Raw genomic sequence first — 15,925 nt, 5'->3', positions numbered from 1 at the left:
CAGTGTCTAGCGGAAGCAGACCGAACCAGGTTTTACTCTAGGATTTTGCCTGTGCTTAGCTCCATTCCGTTTCTTACTTATCTTGAAAAAAACTCCCCAGTCCTTAACGATTACAAGCATACCCATAACATGATGCACCACCACTATGCTTGAAAATATGGAGCGTGGTACTCAGTAATGTGTTGTATTGGATTTTCCCCAAACATAACACCTGTATTCAGGACAAAAGTAAATTTTTTGCAGTATTACTTTAGTGCCTTGTTGCAAACAGGATGCATGTTTTGGAATATTATTTATTCTGTACAGGCTTCCTTCTTTTCACTCTGACAATTAGGTTAGTATTGTAGAGGAACTACAATGTTGTTGATCCATCCTCAGTTTTCTCCTATCACAGCCATTAAACTCTGTAACTGTTTTAAAGTCACCATTGGCCTCATGTTGAAATCCCTGAGCGGTTTCCTTCCCCTCCGGCAACTGAGTTAGGAAGGACGCCTGTATCTTTGTAGTGACTTGGTGTATTGATACGCCAATATAAAGTGTAATGAATAACTTCACCATGCTCAAAGGGATATTCAATATCAGATCTTTTTATTTATACCCATGTAACAATAGGTGCCCTTCTATGCGAGGTTATGGTTGAATCTATGTTTGAAATGTACTGCTCGACTGAGGGACCTTACAGATAATTTTATGTGTGGGGTACAGATATGAGCTAGTCATTCAAAATCATGTTAAACACTATTATTGAACACAGAGTGAGTCCATGCAACTTATTATGTGAATTCTTACTCCTGAACTTATTTAGGTTTGCCATAACAAAGGGGTAGGTTTACATATTGACTCAAGACAATTCAGTTTTTATTTTTCATTCATTTATAAACATTTCAAAAACATAATTCCACTTTGACATTATACATTTACATTTGAGTGGTTTAGCAGACACTCTCATCCAGAGCGACTTACAGTTAGTGAGTGCATACCTTTTTCTTCTTCTTTTTTTTCATACTGGCGCCCCGTGGGAATCGAACCCACAACCCTGTTGTTGCGAGCGCCATGCTCTACCAACTGAGCTACACGGGGTATGGGGTATTGTGTGTAGACCAGTGACAAAAAAAATCTAAATTGAATCCATTTTAAATTCAGGCTGTAACACAACAAAATGTGGAAAAAGTCAAGGGGTGTGATGAATAATTTCTGAAGGCACTGTAGTTATGTGATGATTCTGCAATCATCATTTATTCGAAAAACACTGGTTAGATCATTTGTCGCAATAAACAAAGTTTGACAAAAGAAAAACCCACCCCTGTCGAATGAATAAACATTTGGTTGATCTTTAGAACATTTCTCCTATAGCTGCAGTTTCACATGTCGCAATGTTTTTTGCGACATTGCTTTTGCCGAATAAACTTCAATGGAAACCTGCCTAACATGCACATTTTTCTGTATAAAATGGACCATTACTTTAAAACTAGCAAAGATCCCACTCTGGAACGTTGATATGCCCATTGAATATATTATGTTCAACAATATATAGAAACATTTGCCTAATCAAAAATTGTACATTTTCCATGTCTATATTTTACAACATGCATTAATTAATGTCAGAAAATTATTATTGAAATCAAAATACAACTCATATTACAGAGCAAGCGGTAAGACATTATCGAGTCTTAAAGCTGCAATCGATAGCGGTGAAACTGCCATGTCCATTTGCAATATTACAATAACAAAGATGTTACTTTAAACAATTAACACAGTTTTTTTCCCTCAGATATCATAGCACATCATTGCACGCGCAATAGAAAAGTATAGCATGTACAACAAATTTTTTTTACGACGATGCTGGATGCTAATTTCCTCAAACAAAAACAATAACAAATGCGCTTGGGGCAGCCAAAGGCGCTGTTTCGCCTATTGCGGATCGCAGCTTTAAAGGAGGCCTGGGTAAGGCCAAAATGTCACAGATGTTCCAACTTCAATTAATGATTTCTCAATTATGCTTTAAGATACAAATGTCAAATATATGTCAACAATCCTTCCTCCAAAGGACCCTTCTATCGATTAAATTATATGAAAATCCAAAAAATCATGCCCTTGTTTTGTTCTAGTTTCACCCATTAGTTTCTGTTTAATTAAAACAGTACTTAGATATTCTCAAAAACATAAAAAAACAGGTCAGTTCAAGTCATTACTACTCAAATAACCCCAAGTGAGTAGGTCAACGTACTGTATACATGTTGAATTCACTTAGCTACACACTATAAATGGATCAAATAGAAAAATTGATAAACACCATAGAACCCAATAGTCCTACATCCAAAAACATATGAAAGCACAGTCAAAGAGATGCACTACAGTAAACATCGTTTTCCATTGTCACACACACACACACAAGGAGTTGCTGGCTCAGATTATTCTTGCAGTGTAAAATGTATAGGCTACTTGTGACTGAGTGTCATTGACATTCCCACCTCATATTCTATTGGACATTATCCTTGTATTCAGTTTCTTAAAAAAGGATCTCAGTTTGCACAGCTTGCATTTCTTCTTCTTCTTTTTATTCCTCCCTTTCTTATAGACCCCGTTCCATTTTGGCTCGTCCTCGTCCCCCCCGACCCACGGTACCCAGGCGCCCCCGTTGCGGTCTGGGTTGGCCCGGGGGTCGTCGTTGGGGAACCTGACAGGGACGGCAGTGCGGTTGTAGTAGGCCAGACGTGCTAGCAGCTTCTTGACCACATCAGGCCTCTGCACCGCCATGTCACTGCGTTCATAGGGGTCTCCTGTGATGTTGAAGAGCCACACAGACTTCCCTGTTCCCCCAGTGTTCCGCTCCAGGTTCCACCAGCTGCCTGGGAAGTTGGCCAGTACCTGTGGTGGGACCCAGTCTCCATGGCCCGGGTCCCCTGTTAGCAGTTTCCAGTCCCCCACCCGGATGGCAGACTGGACCGTGGTGTCCCACACATGCTGGGCCTCCTGCCCAGACCCAGACGCCAGGCCAGAGCGCCGGTGGAGTGGGTCAATGTTATGGAGGATTTCCAGGCGTGGGGACTCTTTGCCCTCACTGATGGTTGGCCATACATTGTAGCCATCAAGACCCTCAGTCAGTGACACGTTACCCCCAGCCAGACCCACCAGGGTTGGGTACCAGTCAGTGATGTGCAGGAGGGCCTTGGAAACCCTCCGCTTGTGACGCAGCAGGGGGCTGTGTACGAAGCCCACCCCACGGACCCCTCCCTCCCAGTAGGTTCCCTTACGCCCCCGGAGAGGCCAGTTACTCCCTCCAGTGAACGGCTGGGCACCGTTGTCAGTGGAGAAGATGAGCACACTGTTGCGGTAGTAGCCGTACTTGCGCAGAGCATAGGTGACATTTCGTACAGCCTCGTCTACGATGGAAACCATGGCTGCGTACTTCCTTCTGGCTACGTTCCCCATCCCGCGGTAGGGGTAGATGTAGGCCTTGGGTGACTGCAGGGGCGTGTGTACGGCCTGGAGGGAGAGGAACATGAACAGGGGCTGGTGGGATGGGTCGTGAGTGGACAAGATCTTGCGTACCCTCTGCGTGTAGAGGTGGGTGGAGTACTTGCCTCCCCGGCCCCAGGCCACTGTCTCCCCCTCGTGGAGGTCATAGCCACACAGGCCTGGTCCGTCACAAGAGCCATACGTGTAGTAGTCCACACTGCCCGTCAGAGAGCCAAAGTAGCTGTGAAAGCCTCGGCGCGTGGGCAGACACTCCTTCCTGTAGAAGCCAAGGTGCCATTTGCCCACCATGTGAGTAGCGTACCCCGCTTCCTGCAGCCGCTGTGGGAGCGTGGTCATGTCCAGGGGGAGGCAGTTGGGCTGGCGAGGCCGGATGATGGAATGCTGGAGGCCTGTGTGGATCTGGTATCTGTGTAGAGAGAAATAATGTCAAACAGCTTATCTTATTAATCTTCATTTATTATGTAAAATAAACACATTCAATGCTGGAGCTGATATTCAAATACAGTCATGATGCTGAGAACACTCTTATTGAAGATACACTTTCCTCACAGATAAGTAGGCTGTGCTCTACCAACCATTAAATTACTGTGTGGTTGGCAAAGCTTGTTTTACAGCCTGACTGCAGCTTTCAAGACATAAAAGGCAATGAATTAAGTAAATTAGTCTTTAAGGAAACTCTTCTAAACATAAGCATGTGTTTTCTGCCAGAAGTGTGCTTATATGGAGTGTGCAACAGCTTGTCACCCACCAGGGAAGGAGAAGGGTACTATTGGGATACTTTACAAGGATATGGGTGAGCGAGCAAAGGAATGTTGGAGGAATCAGAAGAACAAGTATATCCCCCTATTGAACTATAGTAAACACCACGATGGCTGATGTTGAAAAGGTGCTGCGGCCACTAACAGAAACACCAAAACATTCTAGGTAAAAGAAGAGATATATTGAAGTTTTCATCAGTCATGAACATTTACCTATTTATTTTATTGTGTAGTACTTCAGTTACATTGTACCGCACGAAAACACTTGCACCTTGTCCCTATATAACTATTGTCTGGCCACCCAGGTTCTTAGCGTGGTATGATATTTGGGTGGTCTACACTGCAGTAAGCAGACACACTCCACTTCTTTCAGACAAGCCCCTTCCTCCCACGACCCACATCAAGTCCGAATGAGCATGTGGTGAGAGAGAGTCCCCTGAGAGTTCATGTAATCGGTGACGCAGTGTAGATATACACACACCAATACAGAAACATTCCATGGCTCTATTCTCTCTCTCCCTTCCTCACAGCTTTAACAGTCAATAGGACGGTTTCTGAATGGGGTGGATGGCTATTAGGCCTTGGCCTTCTGTCCACATCTCTTTCAGGCACATAGTGAGTGTGTCATGTCCTCACTCCTGAGCCTAAAAAACAACTTTATTGCTCCTGTTCATCACCCTCCCCTGTAGGTTGTTCATTACCTGAGAGTTGCTGGGGAGACAACAGCTAATTCAATTCTTCTTAGAAACACTCTGGAGATCCAGACTCTGGGGTGAACTGTTTCTTTGCGAGAGAGATCCCCTAGTGACAGGCTACCAACCAACCCCATCACACACACACACACACAAAGTGCTCTGACGGCCCCACAGCTATTGTTAAGGATGTAGTGCAGCAGCTGTGTGGTATGTCAACATCACCACTCGTGAACAGTCGGTCAAGCAAACGCCTTTACATTGTCCTGATAAGACCTCCCAACGTTGTGAACTTTAAGAGATGTTAGGACATATCAACAAGTACAACCTACTCTGAGTACTATGATAGAGGGAATCTTTTTATATTTTTTATTTAACCTTTATTTAACTTGAGGGAATATAGCCTGTGTGTGCTTCAGACACATGACTTTGAGGAGCATTTCCTGTTGTTCCCTTTCAATTCTTTTCCTACTCGGGTGCTCATATGGTTGTGTTTATCCAGTCTTTAGCCTTCAACCATTGTTTCACAATCCTGGCCTCATCCTGCAGCTCTCCACATTGCTCTCAACAGCAGATGTTTCTGCTTATGTACCTTGAGTAGAAACAGAGGTATCTACTACAGCATTTATCTTCCCCAACAGTTTACAGCTCTTTCCTTGTAAGTTATAGTAAAGTAAGTGACTATTTGGCAAATGACAGTATCCCTGACCTCTATTGTAGATGTATTCAATCTCTGTTCAATGTCTGTGGGAAAACAAACCAATTTTGTTTAGCTTTGCTGACTCGCCTTCATTTGCTGACAATTCATAACCTTATGAATGATCCTCGGACTCATCTGTTATGACATACTGTCGAAGCCAGCAGTAGTACTTCCAGTAAATGTTGCAATTGTTCTGGATGAGGAGGATCACTATACACATCTGCTCAAGGGACACACCATTAGTGCAAACATTTAACAGTTGTTTTCAGTGCTGAGACATTTCAAAGTACTCTATATGAGTTATGGCATTGCACTGTTCAGTCTTAGGAACTCTGAGGCCCTGAGGGGTACACAAGTTGGCTAATAAAGGAATACATTGTACCATGCATGCACATATTTATCACCAAACGCACCCAGCATCTTGATCATGAAATGATGCATTATAACGTTATGTAGTTTTTCTATACTTGTAATTACTCACCTGGCTGTACACTGTCATTGCAGATAATGTTGCCAACATAAAACAATAAGTGTTATGTTCAACCTGTGATCAAGAGAACGACTTGCATGCACACGTTCAACAATATCAGTGTCAAAACGTCTGATGCTGATGGTGAAGTGATACTAGGCTTTTATGCTTACCTGCCCGTGATCAACTGACTGCGTGACGGAGTGCAGATAGGTTGAACATAGTAATTCTCCAGCTTCACCCCCTCCGCGGCCAGTTTGTCCAGAGTTGGAGTCAGAATGTCCGGGTTGTGATAACCTATGTCATTGAAGCCTTGGTCATCCGTCAGTATGAATATGATGTGTGGTGGTTGCTTAGGCTCAAACTTAATAGAGGCATCGTTTTGAATGTGCTCCTCCACTTGATTCGGCTTGATCCAGTCCATGGATAAGTAGCCAAAACTTAGCAAACTGACCATTGAGAGGCTGGTAACTGCGTGCATTTTTACAGCTTCAGAATGTTCTTGGACAGAGTCGTTAGGGTACTCGCACTCTAGTCACTGGTTTTTCTTTCTGTATCACACACATTCTTGAAATAATACGAATACACACGCGCGTAATTGATGATCCTAGAATGCAGAGTTGAAACATTGTTTGCGCCACAGATTCTCATTCGTCATCATGACCGTCTTTTGCGCTTACAACGTCCAAGCTTCTCTTCTGTAAACTTGGCCTCTAAACTTTGAAAGCTACCACTGCACATTAGAAAGTTGCATAGTTTCCAGGCACGCTGATAACCATTCCCTAGTCCCCACTAAACACTGGCCGGCCAAGTATGGTTTGACATTAACAGTAGCCTACATTAGCCTACCTTTTCCACTATCCCTCCTCACAGTGGTTGTTGTAACTCCGCCCGCGTCTCATCACAGAATATGAAACAAGACCCTTCATGGACCCACCCTCTGCCTCTGGTACAAGGAAAGCCCGGTGCGCCTCATCTCAAGGAAAGTTGTCTAGACCCTGCATTGAAAAAAGCATCCCATAAATGTTTCTTATGCCCCAAGTTTTTTTAAACGAACAGAAATCTAAAATCTCTGATTATGGGTAGAATAACTATATTATTAAAGTTAGAATGGGAGTAGGCCTACAGTGAACATACTACAATTAGGCCTATCTTGTGTTCAAGTATGCCCATATTATTTAAGTAGGCTTTCTGCATTTCAAAGGTTCTAAGACAGACCTTATATTTCATGACATGATAATAACTATAATTCTAATATTTAAAGTTAGAATGGGAGTAGGTAGGCTTCAGTCAACCTACATTTAGGCTTATATTGTGGCTACTGCTGCATTCCAAAGGTTGTAAAATCAGACCATGCCCCTTATAGGGGAGAATCATGAAACAGGACACCTACATTTGAAGTCGGGAAGTTTACATACACTTAGGTTGGAGTCATTAAAACTCGTTTTTCAACCACTCCACACATTTCTTGTTAACAAACTATAGTTTTGGCAAGTCGGTTAGGACATCTACTTTGTGCATGACACAAGTAATTTTTCCAACAATTCTTTACAGACAGATTATTTCACTTATAATTCACTGTATCACAATTCCAGTGGGTCAGAAGTTTACATACATTAAGTTGACTGTGCCTTTAAACAGCTTGGGAAATTCAGGAAAATGATGTCATGGTTTTAGAAGCTTCTGATAGGCTAATTGACATAATTTGAGTCAATTGGATGTGTACCTGTGGTTGTATTTCAAGGACTACCTTCAAACTCAGTGCCTCTTTGATTGACATCATGGGAAAATCAAAAGAAATCAGCCAAGACCTCAGAAAAAAAATTATAGACCTCCACAAGTCTGGTTCATCCTTGGGAGCAACTTCCAAACGCCTGAAGGTACCACGTTCATCTGTACAAACAATAGTACGCAAGTATAAACACCATTGGACCACACAGCCGTCATACCGCTCAGGAAGGAGACGCGTTCTGTATCCTAGAGATTAACGTACTTAGGTGCGAAAACTGCAAATCTATCCCAGAACAACAGCAAAGGACCTTGTGAAGATGCAGGAGGAAACAGGTACAAAAGTATCTATATCCACGGTAAAACAAGTCCTATATCGATATAACCTGAAAGGCCACTGCTCCAAAACCGCCATAAAAAAAGCCAGACTACGGTTTGCAACTGCACATGGGGACAAAGATCGTACTTTTTTGAGAAATGTCCTCTGGTCTGATGAAACAAAAATAGAACTGTTTGGCCATAATGACCATCGTTATGTTTGGAGGAAAAAGGGGAATGCTTGCAAGCCGAAGAACACCATTCCAACCGTGAAGCACGGGGGTGGCAGCATCATGCTGTGGAGGTGCTTTGCTGCAGGAGGGACTGGTGCACTTCACAAAATAGATGGCATCATGAGGAAGGACAATTGTGTGGATATATTGAAGCAACATCTCAAGACATCAGTCAGGAAATTAAAGCTTGGTTGCAAATGGGTCTTCCAAATGGACAATGACCCCAAGCATACTTCCAAAGTTGTGGCAAAATGGCTTAAGGACAACAAAGTCAAGGTATTGGAGTGGCCATCACAAAGCACTGACCTCAATCCTATAGACAATTTGTGGAACTGAAAAAGCATGTGCGAGCAAGGAGGCCTACAAACCTGATTCAGTTACACCAGCTCTGTCAAGAGGAATGGGCAAAAATTCACCCAACTTATTGTGGGAAGCTTGTGGAAGGCTACCCGAAACGTTTGACCATTTAAAGGTGATGCAACCAAATACTAATTGAGTGTATGTAAACTTCTGACCCACTGGGAATGTGATGAAATAAATAAAAGCTGAAATATATCATTCTCTCTACTATTATTCTGACGTTTCACATTCTTAAAATAAAGTGGTGATCCTAACTGACCTAAGACAGGGAATTTTTACTAGGATTAAATGTCAGGAATTGTGAAAAACTGAGTTGAAATGTATTTGGCTAAGGTGTATGTAAACTTCCGACTTCAACTGTTCCTCATAATCAGTCTATGTGTGCAGTAATCTAGCACTACATGACATATCCCTTTATAGACTTCATGCCCTCAGATAGGGTGTAGCTACAAAGAGAAGGTATATATATATATATATATAAGGTTGATGGAGAATCAGATTTACCTGTCAGCGTCCGAGGCCCCTGCACTTTACTTGTGTGTTCACATGGAACGCTTCATGCTGTCAAATCAAACACACAACCTAACAGTGGTGTAAACTACTTAAGTAAAAATACTTTAAAGTGCTACTTAAGTTGTTTTTGGGGTATCTGTACTTTACTATTTATATTTTTGACAACTTTTACTTTTACTCCACTGCATTCCTGTACAAAATAATGTACTTTTTACTCCATACATTTTACCTGACACCCAAAAGTAACATTTTGAATGCTTAGCAGGACAGGAAAATGGTCCAATTCACACACTTATAAAGAGAACATCCCTGGTCATCACTATTGTCTCTGATCTGGCGGAAAATAGAGATGGAGGGCAACAGGCAAACGTGTCATGTTCCAAATACTTAATTTGTAAATTATGTCTGAGTGTTGGAGTGTGCTCCTGGCTATCCGTAAATGTAAAAAAAAAATTGTGCTGTCTGGTTTTCTTAATATAAGGAATTTGATACTTAAGTATTAGTTTAGTAATTGCATTTACTTTTGATACTTAAGAATATTTAAAACCAAATACTTTTAGACTTTTACTCAAGTAGTATTTTACTGGGTGACTTTCACTTGAGTCATTTTCTGTTAAGGTATATACTTGCCTATATTTATTTTTACTCAAGTATGACAATTGGGTACTTTTTCCACCACTGCCTAACACGCACATCCCTCTTCCCTCTATACCCCTGGACACGATATTACCTTTAGAGTGCAACTACAGTGTGCCAAAAGTTCATCCCTTTTCACTCACCACAAATCAATGCTTTTGCTGCTTCACTGCTATGCCACCACCAAAAAGTGGTCATAGCACAATGTTTTGTATCAGCGTCAAGAATCCACCAACGTTGCCTGACTAACATCTATGACTGCAAATGTTTTCTTTATCTACTGTTTTCTTTTTTTAATAGGAAGTATGCCTGTGTACCTATAATAACCTTGTGAACCAGCCCCAGAGCAGAGGGGGGGTCTGCTGCCATGGGGTTAGATCCAGCTCCAGTGTTAGTGTTTAACTTGGCTCAAACTGGATATTTATGGTGCACCTGGGCATTGGGAAACAGACAGTGGTTTTTTTACCGCTCTGTAGCATTCCACCACTGAACATTGCCTTTCTCTCTCCATAGTCCACTGGAGAGGGAAGTGCCTCTGATTATTTACCTCAGTTCACAAGAGCTGTATTCCATAGTTTCGTTACTGAGGTTTTTGAAACGTTCTGTTTGCCTTCTGTCCTTGAAAGTCCTATCCTCCCACACTGAAAAGGAAATAGGTATTTGTAAGGAGACACTGCATTAACAACTTTGAAACTGTACTGCTTTGTGAAGGGGAAAGTTCCAACAAAACAGAGAGTATGAGAGTGAACTCTGTTGATTTTCTATTGAATTGATGGATTAATTGTCCTCGTGGTAGAAGTGTGTATGAAGTCACAGGATATGGTGCAAACTTCCCCAATGCAAAGAGCTGCTTTGAGAGGGGGTGTAGTTGTAACACTCACAGTAAGCAGGGTGTTAGTCTTATTAGACTGCAATAATACCAAACCATACACCGGATTTGTTCAGGCATTAGTAAGGTTTACATGAAACTTTACTTGCCTCTATGTTTATTGACAGAGATTTAATGACATTAGCAGTTCCTCTGTAAACCCTTGTAAGATTTTATTTGTAAGGGGAAAATATTTTCTTTCTTTCTCCTCCCTCCCATCCTTTGGCGCAAAGTAACAGCCAACAGGGGAGTTGTCAATGGGCATTCATTCATTGAACAGGTTTCTGATTATGCATGGTTATGCGTTTACTCTCTACTTCTCCTTCACAGGTGTAATTCAATGGTATAGTTACTGTAGTTGTCTGTGCTGTAGTAATGTGTTTGAAATAACGATAGATTACTATTTAAGATCCAATATCATGTTTACTGAATGGCAGACATTATGCTGCCAATGATAATTAACATTTGAAGAGTTTCCTATATTTAAAGTGGTTGGGCCAAAGGAATGAGTAGTTGGCATTGGTGGAAGGAAAATAGAGGTGGAGGGTAACAGGCAAACGTATCAAGTTCCAATATGAAAAGCACAAGACTATGCCCATGTGGTTAGCGTTCATATTTCTAATGCCTGAACTACTCACTGAAACTCACACATCTGTTCCAGCATTATCTGACGGTTTTGTCATGATATACATACAGAGAGTAAATGAGACAATATATTAATGGCGCATTGACAATAATAGTGATGTTTTAGTATGAGAAGATATTGCTAGTCACATGAACCAGAGTTTGAACAGGAAGAGTCTGTTGTTTGGTTGGGCTGATTTAGGCCATATCTATTCTCTACCAGAAGCCAGGTATGACATCAGATTAAAAAATGTGTTCTGTGACTAGTTGTTCTTGTTCAGTTTAATTTTGTATACATGGCAGCTAAAAGCTGAATTGCGTATACAAACGCACATAACAAAACAATAACATTGTAACACAGTATGGAAGTTAGGGACTGGAAGAATGAATGATGAATTGAATCAGTTATGATGGCATTAAGAGTGGAGGAGCTTCAGGCATGGATGGTCATGGAGGAGGGAGCCGGTCAGAGTCAGTGAGACAGTCAGGTCTGCAGACTCAGCAGCGCACCTCGCTGTCCTGTCCCCAACGTCCTTGCTCCGGGTTTGGTAGCTTAATGGTTAGCTAACTAGCTAGCTACTCCTCTCCACTAACTTAATTGTTACCCAGAAATGATTTGATATTGACTTAAAAACAGCTGCATTGGAACTTTAACAGTAAAGAGAGTATCTTCACTAGTACAAGCCATGTTCGTATGCAGTTAGCTACTTTTTTTCGCTACTTTTCATCAAGCTGGTGTTGGAGCATTCAAACCCAAACAGTCCATAGCTCGCTGCTAGCTAGCTAAGTCAAATAAGACATCAGTCTTGAATCTTGGTCAAGATGACCAATTACAACAAATTCAAAAGAGCAATCAAAAAATAAATAGCTGATGTAAAAATGTTAATACAAAAAAAATACTTTAATATGAATAAAGGTACAAAATGAAAGGGCGCTATCAGCCATGGCTATCAGTATGGCTACCAGTGTGGGTTCCCTCAGCACAAACTGAAGACAGTGAATGGATTTCTGTGTAGGTTTGTTGTTGATGCAACACAATTCCTTTATGTTATGACAAATAACTCAAAGTAGACACAGGCTACTTTAAGTCTTGTACTGTAATATTATCTTCTCAAGTTTTTGAACCTGGCATTTTAAGCCATGTGTTTGACAGCTATTCCGAGAATGTGCTTTAGTTGGTGTTTGTAATGTCCCACTCTAATTGACATCTAACATTATGCCATTATGCCATAATGTTAGATCTTTTCCTATATTACTTTCCACAACCTCTTGTGGCTTCATTTCTGTGAGAGTTGGAGGGTGTTTGATGAAATTTTTTTTATTTAACTAGGCAAGTCAATTAAGAACAAATTCTTATTTACAATGACGGCCTACACCGGCCAAATCCGGACGACGCTGGGCCAATTGTGCGCCGCCCTATGGGACTCCCAATCACGGCCGGTTGTGATACAGCCTGGAATCAAACCAGGGGGTCTGTAGTGATGCCTCAAGCACAGAGATGCAGTGCCTTAGACCGCTGCGCCACTCGGGAGCCCTCATGTGGTATGTTGATGAATTGTAAACCAGGAAATAAGCTCATGATTAAAGACACACTTCTATGTCACTCTTACCAACGATCATCAGGACCGTTTTTACAAATGATGGATTGAGACCCACAGGTGGATTGGGACAGTTCAATATGATTGTATCTATTTGGTGGGTTATTAATGTCAAACGGCTTTAGGAGGTGGATCACAAACTTGAATTTAGCTTGTGATCCACATTTAGGAAGGGATCACACAGTCCAACACTCTTGTATTGCACTGTGTGATGTAGCCTATTGCAGATTACAAAAACGAATTGTACTCTCAAGGACAAGGGGGCTGAATCCTCAGGACATATGTCACTCACATGGTCCTGAAATCATTGATATCACTGTCGGTATAATGGTTTGTTACTTGTTATAAGCATGCATGAGCCTTTAGATTGACTTATAAGGCTTACAATGTATTATGTCTCTCTATGTAGGGAATTTTGAGATCACCATGAGATGATAACACCTTATAAGGGGCAATAAGGTGTCAAATACTGTACTAAAAATGAAATCAATCAACTACAATCAATCAACTACATGTCCCATTATGCACATCGAAGGGGGCGTAGTCGCTGTACATTTTTTGGCGAAATCCTGCAGGCAGTGAGGACGAAGAGCTCTTAATCAGCAGATTAAAGACCTTTAATTCATTATTTTGTAAACGCAGCCTAAGGTCTGGGGCATTGGTGCATATAAACAGAAAAGTATGGATTATGTAAATTATGCAGAAAATAAAGTAGTCTAGGAGTTAAGAGCCCTTGAGCAAGGCACTTAACCCTAATTTCTTCTGTAAGTCGCTCTGGATAAGAGCTTCTGCTAAATGACAAAAATGTAATGTAATAGCACCTTTTTTTATGTCCTCCATAAAGAAATTATCCAATGAGTAAATATTAGGTAAATGATGCATCATATTACTGTATATTCTGTAATTTTCCCAAAATGTGTTACAGAAATAATTTATCTCAAAGCTGTTTCTCTGTAGGAGTTAGTGGGCATCATCTCAAGGGAATGGAATGGCGCTGCTAACATTTGAATCATAGGACCATCTCAATCACACTGGTGCCTGAGGTTTCCTCTGAAAGAAGGGGAAAGATGAGTTCTGTCCTCTACATGTACGTGCTTATGGTTCTATTCATGCATTTTAGGGCAGGGTTTCCCAAACTCGGTCCTGGAGCCCCCCCTGGGTGCACGTTTCGGTTTGTGCCATAGCACTACACAGCTAATTCAAATAATCATCAAGCTTTGATTATTTGAATCAGCTGTGTAGTGCTAGGGCAAAAAAATTAAACATGCAACTCTGTTTTAGGGAACATCTGTATTGTGTTACGTACAACACGTTTTAACCATATACATTTAGATTTTAGTCATTTAGCAGACGCTCTTATCCAGAGCGACTTAAAGTTAGTGAATACATTTTTATTTTATTTTTTTAAATTATACAGGCCCCCCGTGGGAATCGAACCCACAACCCTGGCGTTGCAAACGCCATGCTCTATCAACTGAGCTACATCCCTGCCGGCCATTCCCTCCCCTACCCTGGACGACGCTGGGCCAATTGTGCGCCGCCCATGAGTCTCCCGATTCGAACCAGGATCTCTAGTGGCACAGTTAGCACTGCGATGCAGTGCCTTAGACCACTGCGCCACTCAGGAGTACATATATTTTATACATGTAGTAACCTTGCTAAACCAGGCATGTATTGACATGAAAAGGCAAAATACTCATACCTTCCTATTGGATTGAACTGGGTAGAGTAAGGAACACATTTGAACTGCCTGACAACGTTTGCAAACCCATCTTTAGTGTATTTGCCAAGGTACCTAATTATAAAATACTTATTAGGTATTAATATATGCTTGGTTTAGCGTGGCTATCTAGATAACGTTGTCAGTGTAGTACTCTTGCATGTTGTGAGTTATATTTTCTGGTCTTCAAGCTATGATTATTTGCACCTCTATCATTCCAGTGTTAATACTAATTGTAATTATTTTGCACTATGGCCTATTTATTGCCTTACCTCCATAACTTGCTACATTTGCACACTGTTTGTTTTACCCCAACTCTGTGTTGTTTTTAAACGCACTGCTTTGCTTTATCTTGGCCAGGTCGCAGTTGTAAATGAGAACTTGTTCTCAACTGGCGTACCTGGTTAAATAAAGGTGAAATAAAATAAATAAATAAAATTAATGATTAAAATGGGGAACATCATTAATTTCAGTCCCAGTCCTACCTATGCAAGGAAGATAGCTGATATGTGAGTTGTCAGGGAAAGGGGGATACTTAGTCAGTTGTACAACTGAATGCATTAAACTGAAATGTGTCTTCCGCATTTAACCCAAAGCCTCTGAATCAGAGGTGCGGGGGGCTGCCTTAAATCGACATCCACGTCATCGGCGCCCGGGGAACAGTGGGTTAACTGCCTTGCTCAGGGGCAGAATGACAGATTTTTACCTTGTCAGCTCGGGGATTCGATCCAGCAACCTTTCAGTTACTGGCCCAACCCTCCTACCCGCCAGGCTACCTTCTACTGATGTTTACGAACCAGTATGTGTCAAATTCTTGTGAAAACAAAAACACATCTCCAATTTCTTATTCTTTCATATATATTTCATTTCTTATTGTTCATCATTATCAATAAACATGGTTCTCTTTTAATCTGGTTTCTTTACTCATAAAAGCTAATGATTAAAGTGTGAATATCTATAGCATGTATATAAAATTACATTGTTGCCAGACACTTGTGTATGAACATTGCACTGCAATGCTGATAGACTGGGTGTATTCTCTCGGATAGACCATTGGGTACATAGAACAGGGCTTCATTAACCTTCTGAGTTTGACAGTATTGGGTGCACATCAAATAATGTTGTATAATTTACTTACCAATATTAGCACTCCTACAAGCTTCACATGCCTATGAATGGAATGAAATTCACATGAACACACAAACAATGAACACATCAATGCAGCAGC

At 41.3% G+C, this 15,925-nt stretch overlaps 1 protein-coding gene across 1 annotated transcript; it reads right to left on the bottom strand.

Annotated features, from left to right (window-relative positions):
- Positions 1-1,137: 1,137 nt before the first annotated feature.
- Positions 1,138-6,988, bottom strand: LOC121579652 (arylsulfatase I-like). Its single transcript, XM_041894432.2, has 2 exons — positions 6,273-6,988; positions 1,138-3,886 (listed from the first exon to the last, which is right to left on the bottom strand). The coding sequence occupies exons 1-2, from the start codon at positions 6,578-6,580 to the stop codon at positions 2,473-2,475; spliced, it is 1,722 nt and encodes a 573-aa protein (XP_041750366.1). The 5' UTR covers positions 6,581-6,988; the 3' UTR covers positions 1,138-2,472.
- Between the last annotated feature and the right edge of the window lie 8,937 nt (positions 6,989-15,925).

The sequence above is a fragment of the Coregonus clupeaformis genome, chromosome 13 (assembly GCF_020615455.1).
Source record: "Coregonus clupeaformis isolate EN_2021a chromosome 13, ASM2061545v1, whole genome shotgun sequence".
Classification (NCBI taxonomy): Eukaryota; Metazoa; Chordata; class Actinopteri; order Salmoniformes; family Salmonidae; genus Coregonus; species Coregonus clupeaformis.
The sequence above is the reverse complement of the archived record's forward strand: the minus strand, read 5'-3'. Positions and strand labels throughout refer to the sequence as shown.

Excerpts from the sequence above, each read along its gene's own strand:
- LOC121579652 (XM_041894432.2), bottom strand. The coding sequence starts at position 6,580 with ATGCACGCAGTTACCAGCCTCTCAATGGTCAGTTTGCTAAGTTTTGGC. Across the intron at positions 3,887-6,272 it reads AGTCAGTTGATCACGGGCAG|ATACCAGATCCACACAGGCC; the intron begins GTAAGCATAAAA and ends CTCTCTACACAG.